Source organism: Rutidosis leptorrhynchoides, chromosome 8 (genome assembly GCF_046630445.1).
Source record: "Rutidosis leptorrhynchoides isolate AG116_Rl617_1_P2 chromosome 8, CSIRO_AGI_Rlap_v1, whole genome shotgun sequence".
In the NCBI taxonomy this organism is placed as follows: domain Eukaryota; kingdom Viridiplantae; phylum Streptophyta; class Magnoliopsida; order Asterales; family Asteraceae; genus Rutidosis; species Rutidosis leptorrhynchoides.
Genome location: NC_092340.1, coordinates 79,736,256 through 79,751,645, shown reverse-complemented (window position 1 = coordinate 79,751,645; position 15,390 = coordinate 79,736,256). Strand labels below are relative to the sequence as shown.

General features: G+C 34.0%; 3 protein-coding genes across 3 annotated transcripts; 1 reads left to right on the top strand and 2 right to left on the bottom strand.

The window, feature by feature from the left end:
* The first annotated feature begins 372 nt into the window (after nucleotides 1-372).
* Nucleotides 373-4,959, top strand: LOC139862236 (actin-related protein 2-like). The gene is made up of 15 exons (XM_071850804.1): nucleotides 373-508; nucleotides 774-884; nucleotides 1,043-1,177; nucleotides 1,271-1,342; nucleotides 1,439-1,517; nucleotides 1,760-1,809; nucleotides 2,069-2,172; nucleotides 2,265-2,333; nucleotides 2,416-2,479; nucleotides 2,684-2,752; nucleotides 3,054-3,137; nucleotides 3,351-3,409; nucleotides 3,989-4,055; nucleotides 4,416-4,499; nucleotides 4,695-4,959. Exons 1-15 carry the CDS (start codon nucleotides 467-469, stop codon nucleotides 4,767-4,769), a joined length of 1,164 nt encoding a protein of 387 aa, XP_071706905.1. The 5' UTR covers nucleotides 373-466; the 3' UTR covers nucleotides 4,770-4,959.
* A 318-nt stretch (nucleotides 4,960-5,277) lies between these two features.
* On the bottom strand, nucleotides 5,278-7,711 carry LOC139862148 (membrane-anchored ubiquitin-fold protein 4-like). The gene is made up of 3 exons (XM_071850708.1): nucleotides 7,543-7,711; nucleotides 6,419-6,589; nucleotides 5,278-5,573 (listed from the first exon to the last, which is right to left on the bottom strand). Exons 1-3 carry the CDS (start codon nucleotides 7,670-7,672, stop codon nucleotides 5,518-5,520), a joined length of 357 nt encoding a protein of 118 aa, XP_071706809.1. The 5' UTR covers nucleotides 7,673-7,711; the 3' UTR covers nucleotides 5,278-5,517.
* A 2,369-nt stretch (nucleotides 7,712-10,080) lies between these two features.
* Nucleotides 10,081-14,720, bottom strand: LOC139862677 (uncharacterized). Its single transcript, XM_071851301.1, has 8 exons — nucleotides 14,504-14,720; nucleotides 13,733-13,872; nucleotides 13,094-13,341; nucleotides 12,249-12,368; nucleotides 11,992-12,149; nucleotides 11,538-11,676; nucleotides 11,406-11,441; nucleotides 10,081-10,941 (listed from the first exon to the last, which is right to left on the bottom strand). The coding sequence occupies exons 2-8, from the start codon at nucleotides 13,806-13,808 to the stop codon at nucleotides 10,255-10,257; spliced, it is 1,464 nt and encodes a 487-aa protein (XP_071707402.1). The 5' UTR covers nucleotides 13,809-13,872; nucleotides 14,504-14,720; the 3' UTR covers nucleotides 10,081-10,254.
* Between the last annotated feature and the right edge of the window lie 670 nt (nucleotides 14,721-15,390).

Genomic DNA, 15,390 nt, shown 5'->3' with positions numbered 1-15,390 from the left:
TATATGGCCATGATGATGTTTTATCATAAGGTTGTAGATAATGTTTTATATATTATACAATTAACATGTTAATATTTTTATTAAATACAATTAATTATTTAATGACATTATCATCGGGCTTAGAATTTTTTTTAACTTTTATATATATATTTTTTAGCTTGAATAATTTTTATTTATGATATTATAATTATAAAAGATTTATTAGATAGTATGTATTCTAAAAGAAACAAAAAAACTTTTCCAAAAGTGTATGATAACAAAGTGGTAGACCCGGTTAGCGAGTCGGGCGGACCATCGCAGCCTCAGTTTACACGGAAAGCAGATTAGCAACAAACTCAAATCATCATTTTACTTTTTCATCTTAATCTTATTACTCAATTACTAATTCAGACTGAACAACAACGATCCGTCGTGACCGTCATTACCGTTATCTTCAATCGTTGCGATTCGTCTCCGGCGCGGTAAAATGGACAGCAAAAAGGTCATCGTTTGCGATAATGGCACCGGCGTAAGCTAATCATTTCATTATTCAATCAATATTCTACTGATGTCGTTTTATTCATCATAACATGTCGAAATAGTTACGTAATTTGCAATATCAATTGTTGATAGATTGATTCATCTATCTTCCCAGTTTAGCTAACAATCATCATCATAAATCACGAGCACACTACTACACATACATACATATACATATACATATACATATATGATAGCAATGTCTATATATATACACATTTTTTGCGATCTTATTATGCTGAAATTGATTGCAGTATGTGAAATGTGGTTTTGCCGGTGATAATTTTCCTACATCTGTATTTCCATGTGTGGTTGGTAGGCCGATGTTGAGATATGAAGAAACTTTAATGGAACATGAGTTGAAGGTGAACCTTTTTGATTTAACTATTTCGGTGTGTTCGATAATTATGTGATCGAGTAGTGTAATTATGATTACTGCTAGTGTCTTGTTTTACTGGTACCTGTTTGTAGCATATCGATTAATTAACTATGGAGATGTGTATGTTGTGTGTGGTTCATACAGGATATAGTTGTTGGTGAAACTTGTTTGAATTTGAGGCATCAATTAGATATATCTTATCCTGTTAACAATGGCATTGTGCAAAAGTGGGACGATATGGGTCATGTATGGGATCATGCCTTCTATAATGAACTCAAGGTGAATGAATGTCATACTGTTGTCAAAGAACTTGATATTTTTTTGTACGTTGCGTGTTGTAGAAAGGTCATTTTTTATTGTTTTTTGGTACAGGTGGATCCATCAGAGTGTAACATTTTGCTCACAGATCCTCCTCTTAATCCTTCAAGAAACAGGGAGAGAATGGTTTGTACTAACAGTATACCAGTAAATATGTTTTCATGTTATACAGCTACTAAAAAGTAGTCTGCAAACTTAAATCTGGATCAATTATGATTTTAGGTTGAGACTATGTTCGAGAAGTACAATTTTGCTGGTGTCTTCATCCAGATTCAAGCTGTTCTAACATTGTATGCTCAAGGTGCTTATAGGGTAAAGCATATTAAATTTGAATTTTGCTTGATTTAGATGATATAAAGTGGATCATACTCGAACTGCTATTTTCATTGGCAGTTGGTGAATCCATGTACTTTTCTTCAATGAGACTCGTGTTTCATGAGACCTTAACTTCTAATGCTTATTTTGACACCTTTTAAAATAGCTTGGAGAATTTGACTATTAAATGTATGTTATTCACTTAATTTTATTATGATGGCGAAACAGGTTTACTTACTGGATTAGTCATTGATGCTGGTGATGGTGTAACTCATGTGGTAAGTAGTGCTATAATCACTATTGTTATGTCTCTTTAACATATCAAATACTCAAGATATGTTATGTTGCATGAAAGTTGTATTACAGAAACCAAACAAATAAGTAAATTCTGTTTTAACAAATAGAAACTGCGTAAACAACACATCTTTTGGCCTTTAGAAGTGCTTTATTAAGCTTAATGTTCTTCTCTTTCAAATATACACATGCTTAGCTTAATACTGCTAAGAAGCATATGCAACTACTTACTGTGTTTCTCAGGTTCCTGTTGTAGATGGCTACTCATTCCCTCATCTTACAAAGCGAATGAATGTTGCTGGACGTCACATAACGTCATACCTTGTCGATTTACTGCTTAGGAGAGGGTAAGTCTCAATATGTTCCTCAAAAAGTGTATATTTTTAAAATTATGCTTGTACCGGGACTGGAAATGAAAACTAATTTATCTTGTATGAAGTTATGCAATGAATAAGAATGCTGATTTCGAGACTGTTAGAGATATCAAAGAAAAGCTCTGCTACATTAGGTACATACTCGAATTCACATGTTTTAATGACTGCATTTCAAACTTTCATTGTGAAACGTTGATCGTTCTCTGTCTGTTGCAGTTATGATTACAAACGGGAGTATCAACTAGGACTTGAGACCACCATTCTCGTTAAGAATTATACCGTAAGTTACCTTTCTATCGTGTGCCTCTTGATGTTCTTGATCTAAGGGTTTGTTATAGTTGAAACATACAAGTTTAAACGGGAAAATTTTGAACATGTGTCTAATTTTAAGGACGTTAATTATTCTGTGATTTGATTCTCTTAGTTTTTATTTTGGATTTTCTCTTATTTACATATGTTAACTGAGGATGTTAATATGTTTCAGCTGCCAGATGGAAGGGTTATCAAAGTTGGCACAGAACGCTTTCAGGCCCCGGAAGCTCTTTTTACTCCTGTGAGTCTTGGATTATTTATTTATTCCAAATTATTATTTATCTAATTGTATTTTTTCCGTTATGTTTCTCTTCATACACTGAATACATTTACTTACCTTATGCATGCTCTCTTGCATGCAATGTTTGTAGATTTTAATATGAAAATGTTAATACTAGATGGGTTGAACAATTATTTTACTGCTTACAGCTTTTATTTACTGCATGCAACTTATGCTATACTTAACTTTTCAGATTAGATATATGTCATTGTTAATGGTAGGTGTAGTGACATGGAAAGTTAATATAAGTTACTTCTGGCAGGAGCTCATAGATGTTGAAGGCGATGGAATTGCTGACATGGTATTCCACTGTATTCAGGAAATGGATATTGACAATCGTATGATGGTAACATTTTTTAGTGTATTTATTGATCAAACTTTATTTTCCAATTAAAAATATTATGGTTCAATTATTTTTATAGACACTATTGCTACATATATACACGCATACACACGTATAGGCTTCAATATTAACATGCTGCACATGCCAATAAAAATATATATTTACCTTATTTCACAAAACTTGATTTCTAACTTCTATTATGTTTATGTTTTGCAGCTTTACCAGCATATAGTTTTGAGTGGAGGGAGCACAATGTATCCAGGATTACCTAGTAGGTAGTACATCAGCATCCTCCTTTAGATGATTTCGTCTATGAACAGGGGCAGAATATTATGTATACAAGGTGGGGGCATCCGCCCCATCTGGATTTAAAAAAAAAAAAAAAAAATACACTACAAATTTTTTTTTTTATACTTAAAATAAGGTCTTTATTAGTGTTTGACCTTTCAATGAAAAATTTATTAAGTTTTTGCACACGCCCCATCTGTATGGTTCAAGTTCTGTCTATGAATTGCTTTAGCCAGTCCTATATATTATTTTGGCTTTCCAGAATCTATATGAATCATAATTCATAATATCATAATATACTCTCAACATTTTGATAACCCTTTTACTGCTTCCAAACTAAAGGTTTGATTCTTATATTTTTGGTTCTAAACTTCCCATCCAATAATTACCACTTTAATAACTTACAGACCCATTACATGTTACTGGTCTGTGCAATTTAAGTGACACCACCAACATGCATCCTATTATTATGGTTTATGACCATCACAACATCTATTGCACATTAAAATTAATTCATTATAGTTATTTCATCCAAGGCCTTACTAGACTTTTTTTCTTTGGTACAGGCTAGAGAAAGAAATTTTGGATCGATATCTTGATGTTGTTTTGAAGGGCAACAAAGTTGGATTGAAGGTAATACCTTTAATGATCCACATCTAATCTTTTTTCCATCCATCTGTTTAAAATGATCATCATGAGTTCTTAAACATGCTCATTAAGAAAAGCAACTTACCAGATCATTCAGAAACGCCACCTCACCAAATCTAAAAGATATAAATTAAAAAGCAATGAGACCACACACGTTCTATTGTGTTTCTGCCAACATTAAATTATAGACGTGTATAGGAAATATAAATCATCATGTGTTCATTCTATTTGAAATCAGGAATGTACTGGGCAGTCGATAAGTAGTAAAAAAAAAAAAAAAACAAACCCATCTTGATTCGTCTGCCTTGTTTTGACTCTCACGTTTTATTTTTATTTGGCATGCAGAAATTGCGTTTGCGCATCGAAGATCCTCCACGAAGGAAGCATATGGTGTACCTTGGGGGTGCAGTACTTGCAGGAATTATGAAGGTCTGTCTTTTTCTATTGACCTTAACTTGGTAGAAGTTGGCACTATAATTGATGTCATTCGCCTTAGTAATATTATAACAGTAGAACCTTCTCAGGGAATGTTTTATAACATCTAGACATTTTTGCTTTTTGTACTGTGACTCAGTTTGGTTAGGAACTCACTTAACTAGTCTGATATATGTTGAATTCTCACAGGATGCACCTGATTATTGGATTAGCAGACAAGAATATCTGGAGGAGGGAGTCAGTTGCCTTAGCAAGTGTGGTTAGGGATATACAATTTCAACATTGTTTTTTCTAACCGCATAAACAAGATCCTTGATTCAAACTAACAATGTTTGTAGAAAGATAGATTTTAGGTAATAACTTCATTGATCGGATAAATTTTTTTGACATTTGAATGGAATGTACGGAATATATATGATACAGGAGCCAAGCTGTAAGAGATACATGTGTAATAAAGAAGCTTACTCTGTTTCAACTTTCAATATCTTACATTTGTATGCCACTTTTTTGATGTTATACTGCACAGTATATGAGCATTGTATACTACCATTGAAAAGTGCAAATACTATGTTATCCGGGTGATTGACTGTTTTATGGCAAGTTTCAAAATCTCTAGCAAAAAATGGCACTCATCAAATGTGTTAAACAAGTCCATAGTTTTCCTAATTTTGTTGTAAGCTAACATAAAATGATATATCCCAATTCTGCCTTTTCAGAAGTGAGATTGTTTATGAGTTACAACAGCATGTCCAACTAGAACACAGAAGCAATATGCAAGAATAAGAAGCCCAAGAGGACTTGTATACACTGAAGCCGAAGCGACAAATGTACAAAAAAGGCTACAAATTATACATTAAAAAACACACTACACATAATAACATGATGTGATTTCCCCTCCATCTAACACATGGATCAATGTGGTATGGCAATGTTTACACGTTATTTTCCCCTAACCACCCGTTTTCACAGCCCCAAACAGGATATTCCCAGATAATAAATCTGAACAAACTGCTTATAGTATGGCACATGCACAAACGTTCTTCTTTGGACCCTCATCAATCTTCTTTTCTGTTTAAAAATAGAAAAATCACATAAGTATTAGAATATGCAGTATGTTAGGAACTACCACCATATTACACAAGGCTACAGGAAATATTGTCAATTGACTTCATCAGAATTTCTATTTTGTCATAAAAACATCCCATTACCAGTGGTGATAGTTAGTACGCACTAAAAAAGTCATGCCAATATGAACGGGCGGAAAATTTTGCAAAAGTGAGTTTCACTTGCTATATAAAAATCATGTGTCATTGTACACGCGGTAAATAATTTCATGTACACAAGCAAAGGCGGATACCTTGCTCACCATGTAAATTTTAATCATAATATCCAAACTGTATATTCATTCAGTTATTAAACCATCCCAACTCCCAAGATAGCATAGTTGATGGGAATCTGAAGAGATCTCAGGTTTAAACCTCACTAGCAGCATATCTAGGGGTGGCCAGTCGAAAACGGTCACAAAATAACTCAATCAGGCCGCGTACATCTGAGTAAAAAATACTCACCTTCCTAGGTAACCTAAACAGGAAAACCTTAACCGCTCACCCGTTTACATTTAGTTCGGATGGACTCATTTAAGCAATAACTCCATTAGAATAATGCAAAACAAGCTTTAGATCTTACAGGGGAAACAGTATGAAAGTGTGACCTCTTAGACGTGGCTTATAATTAAATACCATTGACCAAGAATGGCACAATCAACAATATCTAATAGATGGATTCCTTCTATCATAAAAAAGATTTCCTTACTCAAAAACTTTAAATAGGTAACATGACACACTTTTGCATAAAAGATCAAATAAATAAAAGATAACATAGCACATAATAATGACAGCAACCAATAAAATTACCTGTTTTTGCTTTGGTTAAAGACATCTGTACAACAGCATGCATAGTAATTACTCCCTTCGGAAGCTCTCCAAAAGGCGTTCTGCATTGTCCAACAGTTTTGTTGTTTTCCAAAATTTTCCCCGCATTTATTAGTTTAATGTCACTTGCTGATTTAGGTCCACCTTTTTTATCTGATGAAATGGATAATAATTGCTCAGAGGATCAAATAGAGTAGATATCTTTGGCCGACATTCAGTATGAAAAACGACTCTAAAATATTTAACAATTGTGCACATAAGGATGACAGATCAGATACACATATTTACAATGAAAGAAAATAGTGATAGAAAGCAGTGTAAGGACACGAGACATGTAATAATCTTGCATTCGTTTAAACTACAGGTTTTTAGTAGTACCAGTCTACCAATAAACCATAACATGTGACAATTATGGCCGTGAATATGATCTTATATTATATATTATTCAATTTCCACACGAGTCAACTGTCAAGAGACAGTAACTCAAGCATACTCGAGGAAATCTATTTTGTTATCGATTTGGCAAATGGGTTCTTTCGGGATATCAAGTTTCAACCAATTACCGAAACCATCATACAGATCGGACCCTTATAGTCGTAAATGGTATCCGTATCCCATAGGCCAAGACTAAACTGGGAAGAAAAAGTTGAGGGAGATCTAAATGGTCGCAGTAAACAAAATAAAACGTTTTGTCGTTTTCTTTTCATATGGAAGTATGATTTAATGCAGCCCTTCTTCATAACTAAATTTAATAATTGTGGCTAAAACGATTTTTAAGAAACCATCTCATAAACTTCGGCTCTCAGCTTAATCTCAAACTAGTCATGCTTAAGAGTTTAGTACACCCATAAATAAATTTAAATTTATATAATATATGACAACTTAATAACAATAACACTCATATAACCAAAATTCAGAAACAACTATTAAGTTCGACTGAAGCAAAACTTCTGCATGAACATTCAAAAGCAATCATTAAGCATAAGGATGCGATTACAAATGCGTAAATTTACGATCTACAATGCATCATCTAATCATCAGAAGATCGATATCAGATTGAACAACCATGAATATGACAGCAAAAAAATGACCTAAATTTGCCTAACCTTTAGGCCATTCAGCAACAATTCTCTCCTTAAGCATGGCAACAGTTGAAGCCGGTGAGTATCGAAACGGACCGATATCCGATCCGTCAAGCAATCGAAACTTAAGCTCTAAAATATCTTCCTCCGGCATTTGTGAAACTTACAATTATCAAACCCTAGGATCACAATTTAAAAATATACAGCTTCAAAAACCTGCATAAAGTCAAATTATAGAACAATAATCAATATTAACAAGCATAATTAACAGAATAGGATAATTAGCATTATAATAGAAACAGAAATCAAGCAGCAGATACCTATTGAAATTGAAATTGTACTGAAAGAATAAAGATAGATTAGCAGATGTGTGTGTATATATAATTGTGTGACCCAATCTCGAGGCGCACTGTTAATGAATGAATGAATGAATTTAAAACCCTATTACTGTATGTATCATTTGGTTTGCTTTATTGTAGTACTGGTTATGGTTATTGGTGGTAAGTTTGAATACGCTGAATAGTTAGTTCTCCACCCAAATCATGTAAAATTCTGTTGAACTCAACCCTACTCTTCAACACTATTTACCAATTCCTTTTTTATTACTTCACGTCATGTAGGTTTTTTAATTTATATAACTCTCCACTAAATATTTTTTTTTATTTTTATCAATCAAATTACACATCTACCTATTAAAATATCTTTTGAGTACCTATAACAAGAAAGTAAACAATTATTAACATAAATAAAATCAAATTGTATGAGACGGAGGTACTAATAAGATTTTGCACTAGTAAAGACCACGGGAAAGTAAATTTTATTATTTTTGTATGTGGAGTGGCACCAATGCACCATAATACAACTTATAATAATACGTCAAAATGTGAAAAATTCTATGGTTGGTGAATAAGAAAAACATCCAAAAACATACCAAAGAGTGTTACATGAACAAAGAAAATAATTTGCGCAAAACAGTTTCATATGAACTTAAGTTATTGTATTATACAAGAAGTCTGTAACACTTTATATGGGTCACATATTTCTAAGTTCTAACTATTTGATTAACTCTTGTGCATCAAAAAAATAGAAAGATGATAACTTGACATTCACATAACAGATGGATCAGTTCTTTATAAATAAGAACTTCGTCACATAATTTCTCCAATATAGATATAAAAAAGGGTTACTCAACGGGTAAATGTATGATTTATGATTTTCTATATTTGATGGTATTCTTTACCCTCAATGGAACGCCGTTTACACCTATTTTTTCAAGGATACGGGATCGCAATCAACTGAGGCTTTTTACCACTCAACCAATAGTTTGGTGGTATTCACAATGGTGTATTATATGATCCACGTGTATTATTGTTTTATTTACTTATTTTTATTTATTTGACAGCGATTGGGATCACCTGAGGGGAACTAAACCACCCGTTGCGATCATCTCTCATTACGACTATGCCGATGCAGCGATAATAACCTCGTTCCCATCGTTGCCAGAGAGAAAACCTTGAAACCGATCCAAAGGCAACGCCAAATAAAACCCCCCCTCCCTTTTTTTTTTTTACCCCCCTCCCCTTTACCCCCAAACGATATGGAAAATGTGTCATGGATGGATACTTCATGGCAATGATGAAATTGTATTTTTAATATGTAGCCAACGAGGGTCGAACTCCTACTTTCCTTAAAGGCAGGCTACCAACCACACGACTACATCACAACTTCTCTTATTACCCTCACAACTTCAATTGAGGAGTTAAATTGATACCATAGGCGGCAGGCCACACAACTAAATTCTTTTAAAAAAAAATAGGAGGAAAAAAAGTAGAAAGAAAAGGGGTTTGGGTGGCAGTTTTAGTCTGTGACGCGTTTGTCAGGTAAACTAAGAAAGTGATGGATAGTAACATGTTTCGTCTGTCAACTGTTAAGTACCTTTGACTATCATTTCCATGCCTACCTCAAGTACCTTTGAAATTATTTTATTTATGAATATTAAATACATGATGCAATGTTTTTTTGTTTCTAAGAGTTTAATAAATGCTAATAGGCACTAACACCTTAAATTTGAGCAAGTACTACTAAAATTTGTAATTTGAGTTTTAGATGTTTGAAGTTTTGATTGAACTAAATCGTAGACGGTATGAAAACGATATAAATTAGTTTACAAAAGTTCTAAGATTCAAACTTCTCTATCATCATATTTTGTGTGTCAGATAAAAGGGTGTGAACGGTCATGAAACAACTGAATTAAGCCGCGTACATCAGAATAAAAATAATCCACTTATGCGACTAAACTAGATAAACCTTATTCACTGCCCGTTTACACAACAACAACAATACCCAATCCCACAAAAGTTGGGTATGGAAGAGGTGGGTGTGGACAATCATGCCCGTTTACAATTGAATAATATTTGGTATGGACGAGAAAACCTTATCCGTTTAAACTTTACACAGCTTATAATGAACTTATGTTTTGAATACTTTAAGTGAGCAAAAAATGTTACTGTTTCCTACGTAAGGGGAAAGAAAAGAAAAAAAAAAGACAAGATTGATACCGCAGAAGCTTAAAATGAGATAAAAATGCATACAAAACTACATACCAAGTATAAATAAAACTATTCAATTCATATAATATAACCTCACCTTACGTCTACATTTACTTATGTGTAACACTTCAACATCTAAATAATGTGCAAAAAACTAGTATAATTCAAACATACATACTTGCTAATTCTACTGCCTAGGCATGGGTGCCATTGGCATAGCTGATTGTTGGCTATAGAAACCACCTTCTATTTGATAATTCTGGTAATTATCTTGTTGCGTATACGATGAAACACTGTTGACGGACAGCCCTGCAGTCGCAAATCCAGGCATATCCATAGTTGACGGTGGTTGGTTTACGTTGTGGCCATACGATACTGATACTGACCCAGAAGACTGCATGTATTGAGGGACCGGATATGGCTGCATAGGCGGCATTGGTGGCTGAGGTGGCGGAGATGATGGTGGCGGCGGTTGGTCGTGGGGCTCCGGGTGAGGAAACTGTGGGGCCGGTGGGTCGTTTTGGATTTTGGTTCGTTTTAAAGGGTAGTCAGTTGAAGGAGAGTCTTTAAGTGAATTGACGATAACGCCCTCGGATGCCAGCGACGAGAGGACGTAGGTGAGCATTTCGGCTGAGGATGTTGATGCTGTTAGCTTTGCGGCAACTGCGGCAGCTGCGGATTTAGTATCCTCGGGTTGAGGCGTTTGTCGAGGGTACAACCCCGGAGCAGATGGTTCGAGTGTCCCGGGAACGTAGGTTTGAACATTGGGCGGGAGAGTTTCGTTAGTAGGATTGTTAGGTGGGGATTGAATGCCGTCGGGATTGACTAATTGCCTACAGAGCATATCAGCCTTTTCTGATTGCATATGAGCAGCCTGGAAATAAACAAGAAATCCCGTGCGTAAGTGCTGACCTATACAAAAAATGACCCGTTTTAACTGAAAACCCATCCTGCCCATTTTGCCACCTCTATTAGTATGTAGTATCAACTATGACTCGTTATATAACCAGCTAAAGGGAGATCTAACCGCTAGGATTGCCAAAATCGCTACACAGGGAGTACTCGGTCAGGACCTTGTTGGGAGTACTCGGCAACTCTCGGGGGTACTCGGATGTTGAGCAAGTTTGACTTTGACAGATTTTGTCCAAAATTTGACTGATTTTCTTAGTAATCCCAAGTTTTGACCGATTTTCCAAGTAATCCCGAGTTTGACAGAGTACTCATCGAGTTGCGAAAACCGAGTACTCGCCGAGTAATTCCGAATTCTGCAAAGCTGCTAACAGCTAGACTCATTGTTATAGCTACCAGTATATTTTACAGGCAAAAAAAAAAAACTACCTGAAGTTGACTACGAACGAGGTCAAGTTTCATTTCCTGAGACCAAAAACATGGAGGTTCTGTTATACAGATGATAAAAATTGCCAAAAAAAGAAAGATAAAAAGTACAATAATTTGAGGCTAACAACCAACCTGCTCTTGAAGAGCCTCCCTCAGATAAGACACTAGATTTGTTCTTGATGATTCAACAGCTGTAAGTTGCTGAACACAATCCCTCAACGTAGCGTGATGTCCCTTAAGCTCATCCACAATGCCCGGCCCATTTGCTTTTTTTTTTTTTTTTTTTTTTAATAACGAGGAACAGAAAAAGAAAACCATAAATTTAACCAAACAAATAGCACACACAACTAAAAGAAACTGATAGCCATATACACCAAAACTAATATCCCAGCCAATTTCCCTGTTCAATTCTTCAACCCGATTAATTAATTTAATGATGATATTAATATTAATAATACTTGATGATTAACATAAATTGATAACTACGGATTAATAAATGGATTTAGCATGATGGATTTATTAATAATACATTAATTAATGATGATTTTGTATTTATAGCTTTTCATTAGTAAATAATAATAATATACCAGTTTTAATATCCCCGCCGATTTCCTTGTCCACCTTTTCAACGCAGCTGATGGCGTTTCGGCATTTACTAATCAGAGCATCTTCATTAACTTGACCGCCATATATATTTTGATACCCTGAAACTATCTTGTCCAGTGCATATCCAGTAGGCAGTTTCTGATAAATAAACGATAAGAAAAAAAAAATTAGGCCCCACACATCTAAGGAATATAATTTTATAGAAAAATTACATTGAAAGGGAGCGGAATGAGTTACCACTTTTGGTCCCAACGGTTTCCCGTTTCTATTACTTGTTTCCTGGTGCCTTCCGATAAGCTCCTCCTTAAGAACCTGACCTCGAGAACCAAAGACCTTTCGTTCATCCAATATATTGACCTGTATGCAGGAAATGAAAAGCTATAAATACAAAATATGCATTTGGAGAAGTACATTACTGCAATAAAAAATAAACAAATACGGATCGAGATAAGAAAGCGAAAAAGTGTGAAAGGAAGCAATAAAAACGGATGAAATTTACAGTTTCTCTATTGAATTTAGCAGAAATATTATACCCGGAGTAGAAGATATACGCATGTGACAAAGAGTTTGACAGCTTAACTTTAACTAGAGTTTAGCGTGGAAACATTAAAAACTAGAACTGAAAACCATTACCATATATGATTATTACTTTTTCCAATAATGAGCATGGAAACTGTTTACATCTACACATTTATAAAATTCATCGAACCCTATAGATTAACAAAAAGAGGGTGGTATGACAAACAATATATATATATATATATATATATATATATATATATATATATATATATATATATATATATATATATATAAGTACTCGGTTAAAACTAGGGATTGCTCGGAAAATCGGTCAAAACTCGAGCAATACTTGGAAAATCAGTCAAAACTGGTCAAAAGTCGGCACCAAAATCGGTCAAAGTCAAACTTAGTCAACATCCGAGTACTCCCTAAAAAATCCCGACTGAGTACTCCCGGAGTAGCGATTTTTGCAACCTTAAACCGCACCACTAACAATCAGTATGATCTTCTCAATCACAAGCATGAATGTCAATCGAAAGCATGAATGTAAGACATGGTACCAGGCGTAATGCAGAATTCCTTCCAAATTCATCTCCATGGTCAATCACATCACGAAGTGCATCCGGAAGAACCTTCCAGAACTCACCTACAAACTCCGCACCTTTTCGCCTACTATTCTGCAGAATGTCATTTGCAAGATACAGAAAAGCTAGGCGTTGATCACGTGGGGAACAATGAAATTGCCTAGCCCATGTTTCAACAACTTGTTTTGCCTTATTCATATGAAAAATACACCAGTGTGACAGAGCTACATCTCATTAAGGATAACAACATCAACCCATAATTCATTAGGGAATGTAGAATACATATTATGCAACATAAATTTAAGTTCAATATGTCATATACATAGACATCCCTATTATAAGAAACAAATTCAAATGTTTATATTCAGACCACAAATGATACCATTGACAAGCTTTTATTTTGTCTAAAGTTAAAAACATAATATTCAAGTACTCAAGCAGCTAATAACACCATGCACAGTGAAAAAATTCTACCAATGTAAAATAGGTAAATATTCCACCATTAGTGAAACACTTCTACAAAATACCATTAGTTCCCAATGCTCTGTTCCACCATTATTCAAACACTTAAACAATAGTAAAAGTCAAATAAGAATGTATGTTTAAGTAGGATACTCTCAATGCTCTGTTGTGAGTTATTTAGCTTAGTCAGCTTCTCAACCAAAATTTGAGGATTAAACGCGCTCCCCATTGTGTCCAAGAGTGTCCACTTCAGCTTAATAATAAATATATAAAACTTCCGAGAGACGATCAACCTTCACATCACAAATTCCAACACAATAAGTATAAAATCTGTTGGAATGAACATAAATATAACACATGGATATTTAAATCCATTTATTTACGATTTAGCAAGAAAAAAATCTAGACAATTAGCTTTGATAAAACCAAATTAACAATTTATATATTAGCAACGTAACACTTGCCATATAACTCAAGTTCACGGATTACTAATTGGGTAATATATACAGTACAAACTGGTGGAGCAAAATTGCATATTAAACCTACAGAATTACAATGCAAAACGAATTGGCTGAAACAAAACGTATATAAGTTCAGTTAGCGTATGTTATTCAATTGAGGAAAACAGATTAAACTATTCAAATTGTTTACAGAATACTTTACAAAATCAATTGAAGCTTAGGGCACAAAAGAAGTAAAACAAGGTCAATTAGGTAAGCAGTAACCGAATTTGTAAAACTATGTCGTTTAATCAATGTTGCTAAAACTAATAACAGCATACAGCAGACATAACAAATCGCAAATTTCAGACAATTTTAATTTTTGACATGATATCAACATAAAAAGTGAATTGTTAAGAGTGATGAATCGGCAACGAATAAAAGTACAAAATTACAGTTAAAAAAGGGAATAAAGAGTGGTAACCTGATTAAGAATATAATTGAGCGGTGTTTGTGTAGAATTGGTTGAAATTCTCCATTAATTAGATAATTTGAGGGGAAATTTTAGGGCTTGCAAGGGTTACAGAGCATAATTTGACTTAAATTAGGGGAATTGAAGGATATTTGAAGCTAGGGTTTGTGTTTGAAAAATGGTAGTACTAACTGTATTAGAAAACAGAAGGGTAACCGACTTGACAATGGGATGCAAAGTTATTTTATTGGGCTTTGTTTCGAAACCACCCTTCTTTAGATTACGTCATCGGCAAGAAAGATTTTGGGGGTGACGATTATCAACAACGTTGTTGGGTTTGGGTATGTAAACAACATTCCTTTTTAAGATTATCTTAATTTTAATGAACTGAATTAATTATTAAAATTCTAAATGATTGTAAGATTGTGATTAAACTTGATTACTGGTGAAATGACCTGTGGAATTATGGGTTTGTTTAAACGAAACATTTTAATGATATATTTTAGGTATTAAGTGAACTTAAATGCTAAAGTCATTTAGTTTAATGACCCGGCGGATTCCGACTAAGAAACATTTCGTTATTTTTACAGACACATTGATGTACTTAACTTAGTCGCAAGAAATTAACTACATATATTCTCTCACCATCATCTTCCAATTTTCATCACAATTATTATTTTCCTTGTCATAAAAGCCTACATAGAACCTTTTATTGAGACGTGTATTTCGCATACATATATAACGTAATTAATCTCGTAAAGAGAACTCATATTTGAATTTGAATAATAATATAATAATAATTAATAATAATGAGAGTGTATTTTTTTCCCGAAAAATATGAAATAAATAAACAAGTATATTTAATTTAATTAGTCATTGATTAGATTAATGACATCATC

Bases quoted from the DNA above. Each gene is read 5' to 3' on its own strand.
- LOC139862236 (XM_071850804.1), top strand. From the start codon at position 467: ATGGACAGCAAAAAGGTCATCGTTTGCGATAATGGCACCGGC. The intron at 1,810-2,068 runs GTAAGTAGTGCT...TGTGTTTCTCAG, and splicing joins GTGATGGTGTAACTCATGTG to GTTCCTGTTGTAGATGGCTA. The intron at 4,056-4,415 runs GTAATACCTTTA...TTTGGCATGCAG, and splicing joins GCAACAAAGTTGGATTGAAG to AAATTGCGTTTGCGCATCGA.
- LOC139862148 (XM_071850708.1), bottom strand. From the start codon at position 7,672: ATGCCGGAGGAAGATATTTTAGAGCTTAAGTTTCGATTGCTTGACGGA. The intron at 6,590-7,542 runs GTTAGGCAAATT...CCATTTCATCAG, and splicing joins TGTTGCTGAATGGCCTAAAG to ATAAAAAAGGTGGACCTAAA. The intron at 5,574-6,418 runs GTAATTTTATTG...ATTTTTAAACAG, and splicing joins TTTAACCAAAGCAAAAACAG to AAAAGAAGATTGATGAGGGT.
- LOC139862677 (XM_071851301.1), bottom strand. From the start codon at position 13,808: ATGGGGAGCGCGTTTAATCCTCAAATTTTGGTTGAGAAGCTGACTAAG. The intron at 12,150-12,248 runs GTAACTCATTCC...TTTATTTATCAG, and splicing joins AACCGTTGGGACCAAAAGTG to AAACTGCCTACTGGATATGC. The intron at 11,442-11,537 runs GTTGGTTGTTAG...TTTTGGTCTCAG, and splicing joins GGGAGGCTCTTCAAGAGCAG to GAAATGAAACTTGACCTCGT.